The sequence below is a fragment of the Sinocyclocheilus grahami genome, unplaced genomic scaffold, assembly GCF_001515645.1.
Source record: "Sinocyclocheilus grahami isolate Dianchi unplaced genomic scaffold, SAMN03320097.WGS_v1.1 scaffold722.1, whole genome shotgun sequence".
NCBI classification, from domain to species: domain Eukaryota; kingdom Metazoa; phylum Chordata; class Actinopteri; order Cypriniformes; family Cyprinidae; genus Sinocyclocheilus; species Sinocyclocheilus grahami.
In genome coordinates this window covers 44,259-55,858 of record NW_015505901.1, presented here as the reverse complement: position 1 = coordinate 55,858, position 11,600 = coordinate 44,259, and the positions used below count along the sequence as shown (strand labels likewise).

At 35.7% G+C, this 11,600-nt stretch overlaps 1 protein-coding gene across 2 annotated transcripts in view; it reads right to left on the bottom strand.

The window, feature by feature from the left end:
* Window positions 1–809: 809 nt before the first annotated feature.
* LOC107560379 (reticulon-1-A-like) overlaps window positions 810–11,600 on the bottom strand; it is a 29,596-nt gene continuing 18,805 nt past the window's right edge. For both annotated transcript variants that reach the window (XM_016244537.1, XM_016244539.1), the window contains 6 exons: window positions 4,193–4,400; window positions 3,983–4,121; window positions 2,654–2,723; window positions 2,465–2,511; window positions 2,305–2,363; window positions 810–1,784 (listed from right to left, as the gene is read on the bottom strand). In XM_016244537.1, the coding sequence (XP_016100023.1) occupies window positions 1,742–1,784; window positions 2,305–2,363; window positions 2,465–2,511; window positions 2,654–2,723; window positions 3,983–4,121; window positions 4,193–4,400 (566 nt within the window). In that variant the 3' untranslated portion in view covers window positions 810–1,741. The remainder of the gene's footprint in view (window positions 1,785–2,304; window positions 2,364–2,464; window positions 2,512–2,653; window positions 2,724–3,982; window positions 4,122–4,192; window positions 4,401–11,600) is intronic.

Here is an 11,600-nt window from a genome sequence, read left to right as displayed (position 1 = left end):
TTGAACTGTTCTGGAACAGTGTTGTAAATACAACTTAACCACTGATTTCTAGTTGTGTCCTCTTTTGGAAGACCAAACAAAGTAGTTTCGCTTTCACAACAACACACACAGCGTCTCTATGACATGGCTGCGGCGGCAACAAAACTACAGCGAGAATCAAAGTTACGCCTTATTGCGTTACGGGCGGTGTTATGCAAATCTTCCTACACAGTGACGTAGACATGTGGGGGCGTGTTTAAACAAGGAGTTTTAGGAGGGCATGGACGAGTCTTAACTTTTATGAAGTATCTCTTTGGGTTTGATACTTTAGTCTTTGCAACTTTAGGGATCTTATCTATTCAAGAACAGCTTGTAACACTCCAAAGAGAAAGGAAAACTTGAAATTGCATCATATGACCCCTTTAACACATCTGATTCAGAGAACCAGCTCGTGGTGGTTCTCTGAAAAAAATAAAATTGACGATTGTTGTAATCTATACTTAAAATAAAAGTTTGATTATGTTGTATAGGCTAATTGTTGTTAACATGATTTAACAAAAACAGTTTAAGTTTGATCATTTGAAGTTTAAGTCTTAATGATGACTATCAGATATCCTTAGAAATTAGAGGAAAAAAATCCAAAGTATTGATATCCATAGTAGTATCGATAATGTCGATACTAGCCTGATAGCAATTAGTAAAAAGATGCTATTAAATATTATTTACAAATTCACAGTCATAGTATTTTCTAATGCCATTATTAACTGCCTTCTTAACTGCCATCAGTGGTTATAAGAACATTAAATTATGAAAGATGAGCCATGAAGAAGTACATTTTAGAACATTTATTTTCGCATTCAGTATTGAGTACATCTTAAGTGCAAATAGTTAAGAGTCAATGGCTAAAAGAATGAACAACACTTAACAGTATAAAGATTAACAGATTCTAGCTGGAAATCACTCACTGAAGCTTCCTTCTCCTCCCTCTCTTTTGTTTTGTATCATTTTCCAAAAAAAAAGAGCAATGACAGCACCTAAAAACACTCTCTGTAGCGGACCCCTACGAAAAATAAACATACTGCATTGCTACGAGTGAGCTGACCATATCTAATTAGAACATTGCTAAATAGTTGCGTTTGTGCCCAGATATCATGAACCTCAACAGATCCATGCGTCTAGCTGACAATGACGGTTATGTTAATCATGTTTACAGATATAGTGATGGAAGAGGAAAAGCCCCACAAAAAGCTATTTTTTTTTTTTCCCAAGAAGAGAGTGTCACTGGAGAGCAATAAAGCTGCAGAGATCTTTCACATACTACAGAGATTTTCAGCACAGCTGAGAAAGCACACAAACTTAAAAGATAAAAAGAGAATTCATCAGCACTTAAGACTCTTGACTTCATGCACTTCATGAGCAACACATACAAAAAAAATCACATCTAGTCTTTTTGCCAGATTTGAATATTATGTTTCAAGGTTACTTCTACAATTCATTGAGTAGTTGTACTTCTGACTAGATCTTGATTTGATAGCACGCTTCGCTTTTTTTCTTCATTTTTTTCTATTGTTACAAAGCGAGGATGGGACTTCTCCTGCACAGCTCAGCCATTGCTCTAGACGTCACAATGTGTACAAAGTAGAACTATGTTCCAGTGATGTTTATTTGTGTCTGATGTGTGTGTGTGTGTGTGTGTGTGTGTGTGTGTACAAAGAGGACCCCTTCAGGTGCTCACAACCTCGTCCAGAGGGCCCTGTGTGGCCTACTCAGCCTTTCGTTTGGCCCCAGGAATCTTCTCCTGGATCCTGGATCCAAAACAAACATTCAAATTATATATTATATTAATTATATTATATTATATTATTATATTTGTTAAGTTTTTTAAAAGAAATAAAAATTTTATTCAGCAAGGATGCATTAAATTGATCAAAAGGGACAGTAAAGACATTTATAGTGTTACAAAAATTATTTCAAATTAATTATATTCTTTGAATTTTCCATTTAATAAAGAATTCTAAAAAAAATACAACTTTCACTACTGACAATGAAAATAAATATTTCTTGAGCACCAAATCAGCATATTAGCATGATATTAGAATGATCAGATAGATCAGACACTGATCATGTGATCATATGAAAATGCAACTTTGCCATCACAGGAATAAATTACATTTTAAATTAAAATAGAAAACTTATTTTAAACTGCCATAATATTTCACAATATTACTGTATTTTTGATCAAATAGATGCAGCCTTGGTGAGCATATGAGACTTTATTAAAAAACATACAGTATATTATATTATATTCTTAAAGGGAGTACTTACTTTCCTACCACAGAGTTGACTTGGGTTCTTATTAGGTCCAGATACTGATCAATCTGTGCCTAGAGACAGAGAAAGATTTAAAAAAGTGAGTCATTGTAGTCATAATGCTTATGAATTATACATGATTCTGTAGTCATGGTAACAATGGTGCCACTCTGACCTGGTATTTCTCATAGACCACAGGCATCGAGAACATGGACACCACCACTGAAGCAAGATGTAATGTAAATGTTAAAAGACGGGACAAAAGAGCACATAATCAGTAAATGCAGTACTCTGCCATTCAAAAAGCATACATTCATCTACATTTCAAATTACAGGTGCATATGAAACCGAAAAAGATGCTCACCCATAATAAGAAGAGTGAGTCCATTGAAGAGGGCTCCCACATAGGTCAGCAACCACATCAGCACTGCAAACTTGGGTCAAACAAACACAACTAGCAGTTCATAGACACACATATACTGAATGAAGGTATCATATGATTTATGATGCATTTATGTGCCAGTGCTGTGAAAAGCGGAACTAAAGCATTGTAGAAGTTCATAAAGTGTGAAACTGCCCTAATATTCTGTATACTAATTACTGCTACCATTATTTATGTAGATCAGAGGTCACCAATTAGCAAACCATGATGCAGACTCTAGATTTCTTACTTGTACAACATTTTTGTTACTGATAACCTAAAAATGTACAATAAATATTTGTGAAATTAATAGATACACTGAAGTTCACATTTCGGGAAAGTACGATTTAAAAAAAAAGAAATTATTACTTTTATTCAGCAAGGATGCATTAAAATTGGCAGTAAAGACAAAAAAAAATATTTCAAATAAATGCCAGGATCTGTCATGAAACTCTATATGGCGCAGGCTGATGGATCATTAACACAATGGCTCTTTAGCATCTACTAGAGCATTTCGCAGCATGATTTCAGAGTTCCTTTAAAACACTCCACCTTCCCCAGCTCCACCTGTATAGATCTGCTACAGGTTATTATACTGTATATGCTACTTGTGTAGCAGCAGTGTGTCTTAAATACTCACAGCACCGTTTTGGCGTATGTATTGGCAGTACTAAGTTCCTGTACTTGTTTTGCAGCAGCAGAAGCAAGAATCTACAGCAACAGCAATAACAGCAGCAGCAATTCAGCAGCGTAACAGAACTATTCCACCAAGACCAAATACATTAACATTAACATTACCATGCTAAAATCATCTGAGAGTTTTCATGATATAAATGCTTTTCTTCTGAATTTCTATTCATCAAAGAATCTTAAAAAAAGTATTACTGTTTCCACAAAAATAAGAAGCAGCATAACTGATTTCAACACTGCATTTTGAAGGGTCATGTGACACTGAAAACTGGAGTAATGATGCTGAAAATTCAGCTTTGCCATAAAAAGAAAAAATTACATTATTAAATTATTTTAAAGGAAAAAAAATCTTATCAAAAAAGAATCTTACCAACTCCAAACTCTTGAACTGTAGTGTACGGCCTGGAAAGTACGATACATGCTTTGAAGTGTGCTGGCATTTATGTGTGAGCAACCAAATCCAGTTCAGGTAATTTCCTGATCACCTCCCATCTTTTCTATACTGTCCTATTAAGTATCACTTTAAGGAAAAATTGATAACTGAATAACCCCTGGTGTAGATTAAATTGAACGGCGGGTCACCTTTAGTGAGTCCACCAGATCCTGCACCAGAAACAGTCTGCGCAGTTCTTTCAGTGTGTTGTTGATATAGTACTGGGCGTTTTCTGCGTACTTCTGCATCTGATCATGGGACAGTGACATCTCCACCTCCAGATATGCTCTGCATCCACAATAAAACATTGTTAGTAACTCATTGAATGACACTGAGCAACACACACAGAGCAGGCTTACTTGAAGGGATGTCCCTCATCTGTTTTCTGCACAGCCTGCAGCACGGACTTGTAAACTCTGAAGCTGACAGTGGCAGAGAGGGCGGCCAGAGCCAGATAGGCCACCACACTGACCACACTGAACTGCGTCAGAGAGAAAAGCAGCAGCAGTAAACTGCCAAACACCAGCCCACTCTGCTTCAGGTTCCGCCAGTGCAGCAACTCCATCACTGGATGAACGGAGAGAGTGAAAGTTCAGGTGGGGTCAGAATCACAGATGGGATGGGTGGTAGTGGTTTACAGTATACCATAACTCTGTTTCTCATTGATTGTTTTAGGATCCACAATTCAGCATCCACTGAATGGCATGACCTACGATGATGTAACAACTAGTGAATCATCCTGCATCAGAGCTGAGTCAGAGATAACACAATTAATAATAATGATTACACAAACAGACAGGAGTGCATTCAAAAATATGCCTGAATTCAGCCTGCAGAATCAGACAGAAGGCCTATGTCCACATATGTGTACATCCCTGCTTCATAATATGCAAAAAGAAGTCGAATGAGCAGAATGTCTGAATATAATGAGTATGACAGAACAGGCAAAAATATAGTATCTGCTTCAGATTCTGAAGTGTAAACCAGTGAATACTTTGTTATCCCATGAGGCCGTGGGAGCAGAGGAGATTATAGGGATAGACCACCCAAAGATTTACTCACCCTCATGTCGTTCTGATATGACTTTCTTTCTTCTGTGGAATATAAAAGAAGATATTTCGAGAAATCTTTTTTTTTTTTGTATTTTGTATTTTTGTCAATACATTGGAAGTCAATGGTAAACAAAACTGTTTTATGTTCTACAAAAGAAAGTCTCACAGGTTTGGAATGACTAAGGTTATTCCTTGTGGTTAAGTTGTACTTGTTTATTGTTGATTACCACAAAAATAAATTTTTACTTGTCCATCATATCCTTACATACTTGCAAAAGAAGTAAATCAGGCCAAAACGTAAATGTTAAAATACTGTTTCATTCAATAGTACAGCCACAAGACATGATTTTAGTATATAGCTAAATAATAATAGTATAATAGCTTACTATCATTTTCTGGGTTATACATATACAGTATATGTTGTCATTACAAAATAATTCCTGAACCCCAAATTACGAGAACAACTTTACAGTTCAAATAATAGATGAGTTTTAACAGAGGAATTAATGTAAGTGCTTTTATATAATTTTAAGTGCCAGATTTACTAAACAGCGCATATTAGCATGAGACTGCAATCCTATAAAAGTGCCATTGGGAGTGGAAAGTTCTGCATTTCCACAATGACAAACACAAACTACCAAGAGGAGTGCAAATTAGCATATAGGGTTTCAAACAAGCAGAGCTGATGTAATCAGGTGCGTGTAATCTAACAACACAGGTGCAAAGTGGGTTTAGACATGCTTTTTTGGGGCATTAAATGATGGCACAAATACCAGAAATCTGACTACTGCAAACCTTAGTAAATCACCTTGAATGATTCATTTAAATAATCAACTCCCATAAATTTTGTATCTGAAAGAGACATTCTAACAAATGAATATGCAATAAGGTCAGCCACAAAAATCCCTGTGTCCACGCCTTTTCTTTACTTTACTAAAGACAACTTTCTCTGCATGTCTTTAGTAAATCCTGACAACAGTTTTTAAGGCCAAATGAGAGTTACAAGCTGTTATTAGATCTGGCCCTAAGATTCACATTTCTGCTCTTAAATCCTCCAAATATTGGCCCTTTTCATATCCAAGTGCCTCTAAGTAAACTCAGTTTTTTCATCATCTACTGTCAGAGTGATGCATGTCTTTCCATGTCCCTCTCTGTCTCTGTGGCCTTTCTGCACAAATTCTCCGAAACAATAAATTCCAGCCAAGTGACAGCATGGTGGCCATGGCAACAGACTGGAACCAGGTGCACAAATCTGGCAGTGCATGGTGCCTCTGTTCAAATGTTATTTAATTTGATGTCCATCTTTAATCTCCCAGACCAAATGTGACAGTAATGCAATAATTGTGTCTGAAGCCTAATGTCTGAATGGTACTATATACATAATGATCATTTAATAAGCAGGGGTTTAATGTGAGCCAATGAACTGGAATAATTTCATATTACACCAAATATGCTTAAAGACAGTTCACCCTAAAGAATTTACTCACCCTCATGTCGTTCCAAACCGGTATGACTTTTTTTATTCTGTAGAACATAAAAGAAGATCATTTGAGAAATGTCTTTGTTTTTGTTTTTTTTGTATGACTTTTTTTATTCTGTAGAACATAAAAGAAGATCATTTGAGAAATGTCTTTGTTTTTGTTTTTTTTGTCCTTTTGGTAATCTAAATGGTTTGGTTACAAACATGTTTTAAAGTATCTCATTTTGTGTTCTGCAGAAGTTTGGAACAAAATAATGGAGAATAAATGATGACAGAATTTTCATTTTTTGGGTGAACTTCCCCTTATCAGAGCGTGCATAAGGTCATAGGGAGAGCGCATACAGTAAATGTGTGTGTGTGTTTTTTTCTTAAAACAGTTTAAGCTAAACACAGTGATTTACAATGTGGGATTTAGTCCTTTTGGTAATCTAAATGGTTTGGTTACAAACATGTTTTAAAGTATCTCATTTTGTGTTCTGCAGAAGTTTGGAACAAAATAATGGAGAATAAATGATGACAGAATTTTCATTTTTTGGGTGAACTTCCCCTTATCAGAGCGTGCATAAGGTCATAGGGAGAGTGCATACAGTAAATGTGTGTGTGTGTTTTTTTCTTAAAACAGTTTAAGCTAAACACAGTGATTTACAATGTGGGATTTAATTGATTCGCAATATCTAACTGACATCGCATAGCATCAATCCACTGTTTTACCACACCCTTTCCAAAGCTCTTCCCTCTGGTCTTTGTTTTCCACCCAATTTAAGATGATGCAACATCTCAAGCGATTAAAAATTAAGCATCTTATCTAGCTCATAATTATAACATGATAGCAGCATTTCACTCTAACCACAGGTATGTATCTGAGCTAAGTGGAGCTTCAGAGTCTAGACAGAGTTCTGTGATCATTTCCTTGGATGGCTGCCTGTCATACTCAATGCCTGAAACCTGGGCTGTGCTAAGTTAGAGCTTTTCCTACACTAGCACTATGGATCCCAACAACACCTCGGTGGGATTCTTTGTTTGCATTATGAAGGTGTGGTGTAGACACTCTATGCAATATGCAAAGCTTCATGCGTCATGTATAATTCATAGGCACTATAATTCTACAGCTCATTATAGTAATGATAAATATTCAGTCCTTTTCTATGTATCAGAGTGGAATAACAAACATATCTCTAGTTATTTTCAGGTGGAAATCAACACACAATAGGACACTTGTTCATTGCGCCCACTCTTTCCCAGCAAGCACCGACACACGCTTGTTTATGGGGTCATTACGGTGAGCTTCGTATAAAATGTGTCGGCGTGAAGTTGGCAGTTGAGCTATGAGATGAAGGGAGCGTGGTCGCCACGGAAACTGGAGAGATGGGTGCAGTGGAGTGAGCAGTGATGCAGTTTCCATAGCGATGGAGCTTGCACCCCCCCCCCACTGAGCGCTGCCTGCCAGACAGAGTAATAAGGTGCTGATGAAATGATGGGGGAGGGGAACAGGGGTAACACTGCTATGACAGACACACAAGCAAAGACCCCCTTGCTAAAACACCCCACTGCTGACTACAGCATGCTCCTCGTTCATGAAAGACCTTTGCTTTTTATCAAGCTAAAGGACAACAACCGCTAACAACCGTCTGGTCCTTGGGAGCAAGAATTGCTAAAAAAAGCTATCACTGTGTGACTGCACTGCAAATCATTTTCTTAATAATTTTTGTCTTGTTTTCCAGTATATACTTGAGAAGTAAAATTGTGTAAGATATTAAGACTTAGAATATATTCTGAATTCTGTTCCATTTTGCATGCTGTATTGGCAATTTTGATTTTTTTCTTCTTGTTTTAAGTAAATTAATATTTGTTTTAAATTGATATAAAATCAGGTTCTTGCTTAAAACTAAATTTAATATCTCACTATTTTGCTTCTGAAGTAAATTTGTCTTATTTCAAGGATGCTTAGTTATTTTTACTGGAAAAAGATGAAAATATGAAAAATACTGATTATTATTATATTATTATTATGTTAAATGAATCTCATATCTTACACAATTTTTCTTCTCAAGAAAATTATCTTATTATTTTACTGGGAAAAAAGACTGAAAATACTGACATTATCAAACAAAATATGTGCATCCATGTTGTTTTAAGGATGTTTACATATTCTTTGTGTAAAAAAGACAAAAATACTGATAAAGAAAATTATTATTATTATTATTATTATTATGTAGTGTGGTAAATAAATTAAATTAGTTAAATAAGTAATAAAAATAAATTAAATAAGTAAATTTTGTGATGTTTAAAACATGTTAATATCTAAAACAATTTTTGCTTCTCAAGAAAATGTATCTTATGGTATTTTGTTGACAAAAAAGAAAAGAAAATACTGATGTTATCAAATAAAATCATTTAATTAATTTTTGGGTAGCTGTTTTTACAGGAAATAAAAGACAATACTGTTTATGACAATACTGACAATAATGATTTAATTTTTTTTGGCGGTGTGGTAATGAAAAAGATGGATACCTGCAAATACTAAATAAAGACTGAAAATAGGAACAGGAACTTTATAAGAAATATGTGGCTATCATCCCCTATATTTAAGTTTGAGATATAGCAGAACAGAGATCTAAATCGAACTCAGGTGGGATTCAGATAAACCCACGTGGTCTTCTTATACCTTGTGTAACATATCACATATAGGACTACACAACAGAGCATGCTGTATAATATACATACTGTACCAGTAAAGAATACTTACAGACAGTCATAAACAATTTATGGCTTACTTGTATATATCTTGCAAGCCTGAATGCTGACTGTATAGTCCTTTTAGAGTCTGTTCCATTGTAGACACATAGCCTGCTCTTGACATCAGTGGATCATACTCGTAAAACAAAGAGATCACTTTAGACAGCCTATGACTAACATTATTACACACTAGACACTAATCTGGATGACAACAATCTTGGCACGGGACAAGCAGCTCCATAAAGACAGAAGGCAAATAACATTTCTCTGTTAGAAATAATGAAAGCTCTTTCAAAGAAGTGTCACATGCTGTGACATCCCAAACAGCCCCCAGATAAACATAACAAATTGGCCTGGTAAAACAGTGAAGAAAACATTATGGATGCCACAATGAGACAGAAAGAGATTCAAAAGTCAGCAGTAATTAATGGCTGTGTTTAATCACTCCTCTTGACTGGTTCATCATACTGCCCTATATGGGACAGCACAAGTCTATATGGCATACATGTATACTCTTACAATTATAATACAAGTTAGATTTGAAATATTAGGCAAACTTAGGAATGTAATATATATTCTTGCTTGAGCAACTGCTGACTAGCATGATAAAACTCTGCTGCATAGGGTCCTGTCCCAAATGGTGCCCTGAGCCTTATGGCCCGCCTCTGAATCCACTTTGCTGATGTTATGTTGCATAGATTATTGGGTAGCAGAGCACGCATCAGAAAGTGCACATCAAGGGCACAAAGGGGGCACTCTTGAGCTCCTCCTTTCACCTAAAATGTCAAATGGGACACTCTATGGTCTTGTAGACAACAAGACCACATATGTCATTTGGGATGTGGATATACATATTATGAACTGGTTCATTCAAAAATGAAAATGATGTTATCATTTACTGGCTTTAATGTTGTTTTCAAATCTGTACGACTTTCTTCTGTGGAAAACAAAAGAAGACATTTTGATAAGAAGATATTTTTTGCAATGAAACGTAGACCCCATTGACATTCATTATATGGTCAAAAATATTCTTCAAAATATCTTCTTTTGAGGTCCACAGAAGAAAGAAAGTTAAAGTGTTTTAAAACAACATGAGGGTGAGTAAAAGATAACAGATTTTTCATTATGAGTGAACTATGCCTTTAAACACTGTTGCTAAGAGACAAAGTACCACACATGTATCCTGACCAATGAGCTTCTGTATTATTATGGGATTTACCATGACAGTATTTTTTGTGAGGATATTCTGACCCACAGCAAGAATCACGACAAACAACTGAAGAATCAACTCCTACCATCTTTCACAAATTTATAACCACATACTGATGCGCCCAGTAATTTCACCAAGCAAATTGGGTTAAAAGGGGATGAGTACTCAAAAATAGACTTTCGACCTACATAACACTGTCGTTGTAGTGACATCTTACAAAAATGGCTGCTAAATAGGATGTCCTGCAACATCCTGCTCTGATCACAATCTAAAAGATGATATGGATCCGTAAGATCATATGACACTGTGCTAAGCCTGGCTGTCAAACGCCTCTTAGATCCTCTATTGAACAACCAATACTATTTACCACATCTTGAATTCTAGGTTCAATATTTCTAGAGTAGGATTATACATTCTAAATTAGAGATCTAAAATTGGGACTATAAAGGTTTTTATGAGTTTGGGGATGCAAGTTGGATCATTCCATTCTTATCTGATCCAATCAGTTCTCAGTTTTTATTATTAAGAATGGCGCTATAACTGATTAACACATTTGTCAGTGTGAAGTGATGAAATCTGTTTTATGATTTGTAGTTAATGGAAGAACTGGCAGAGATCGTTTTGGCCTAGTACCAAATGACCATCAAGACAGTAACGGTGTGGTGACTCACGCCACAGTTTTGACTAAACCGCATACTGTGAGGAGAAACAGAAACTGCTGACTTAAGAAAAGCCAGCACCTGCGGTTTGACTTTATAGCATTGAATCAATACCTAGGGGACACAGATATTAGCAATCCTGAGCCAGCGGGCATGACTAAAGGAAGAGATGGCAACAAAATACAACCCTGGGCTGACACAGGCACATCGTCATCAAACAGTACAACATATTTGGCATTTATGGCATTAAAAAAGCGAGAAGCCTTTGTTTTTATCATCTTCATATCTGTTTCAATTTTTGTAATGGCTTAGTATTGCAGTGCCAACAGAGCACTTTACCAGAAACTGCACAGCGTCTTCTCCACTATAAGGAGGCAATAAATCCTAAATGAATCCTAACTGAAAGGGCTCAACGTATCTTAATTCAGGTGTGCATTAATGACAATAAGAAATTAAATGATACAATATAATGACAATGGACAGACAGACAGATAGATAGATATACAAACTACAAAATGAAACATCTTCTTAAATAGCTGCTTAAAACCAATTCTAACTGACTTTTATATAGTCAGTCTTAAAAAATGGTAACAATTTACAATAAAGTTAACATTAGTTAATGCATTAAAT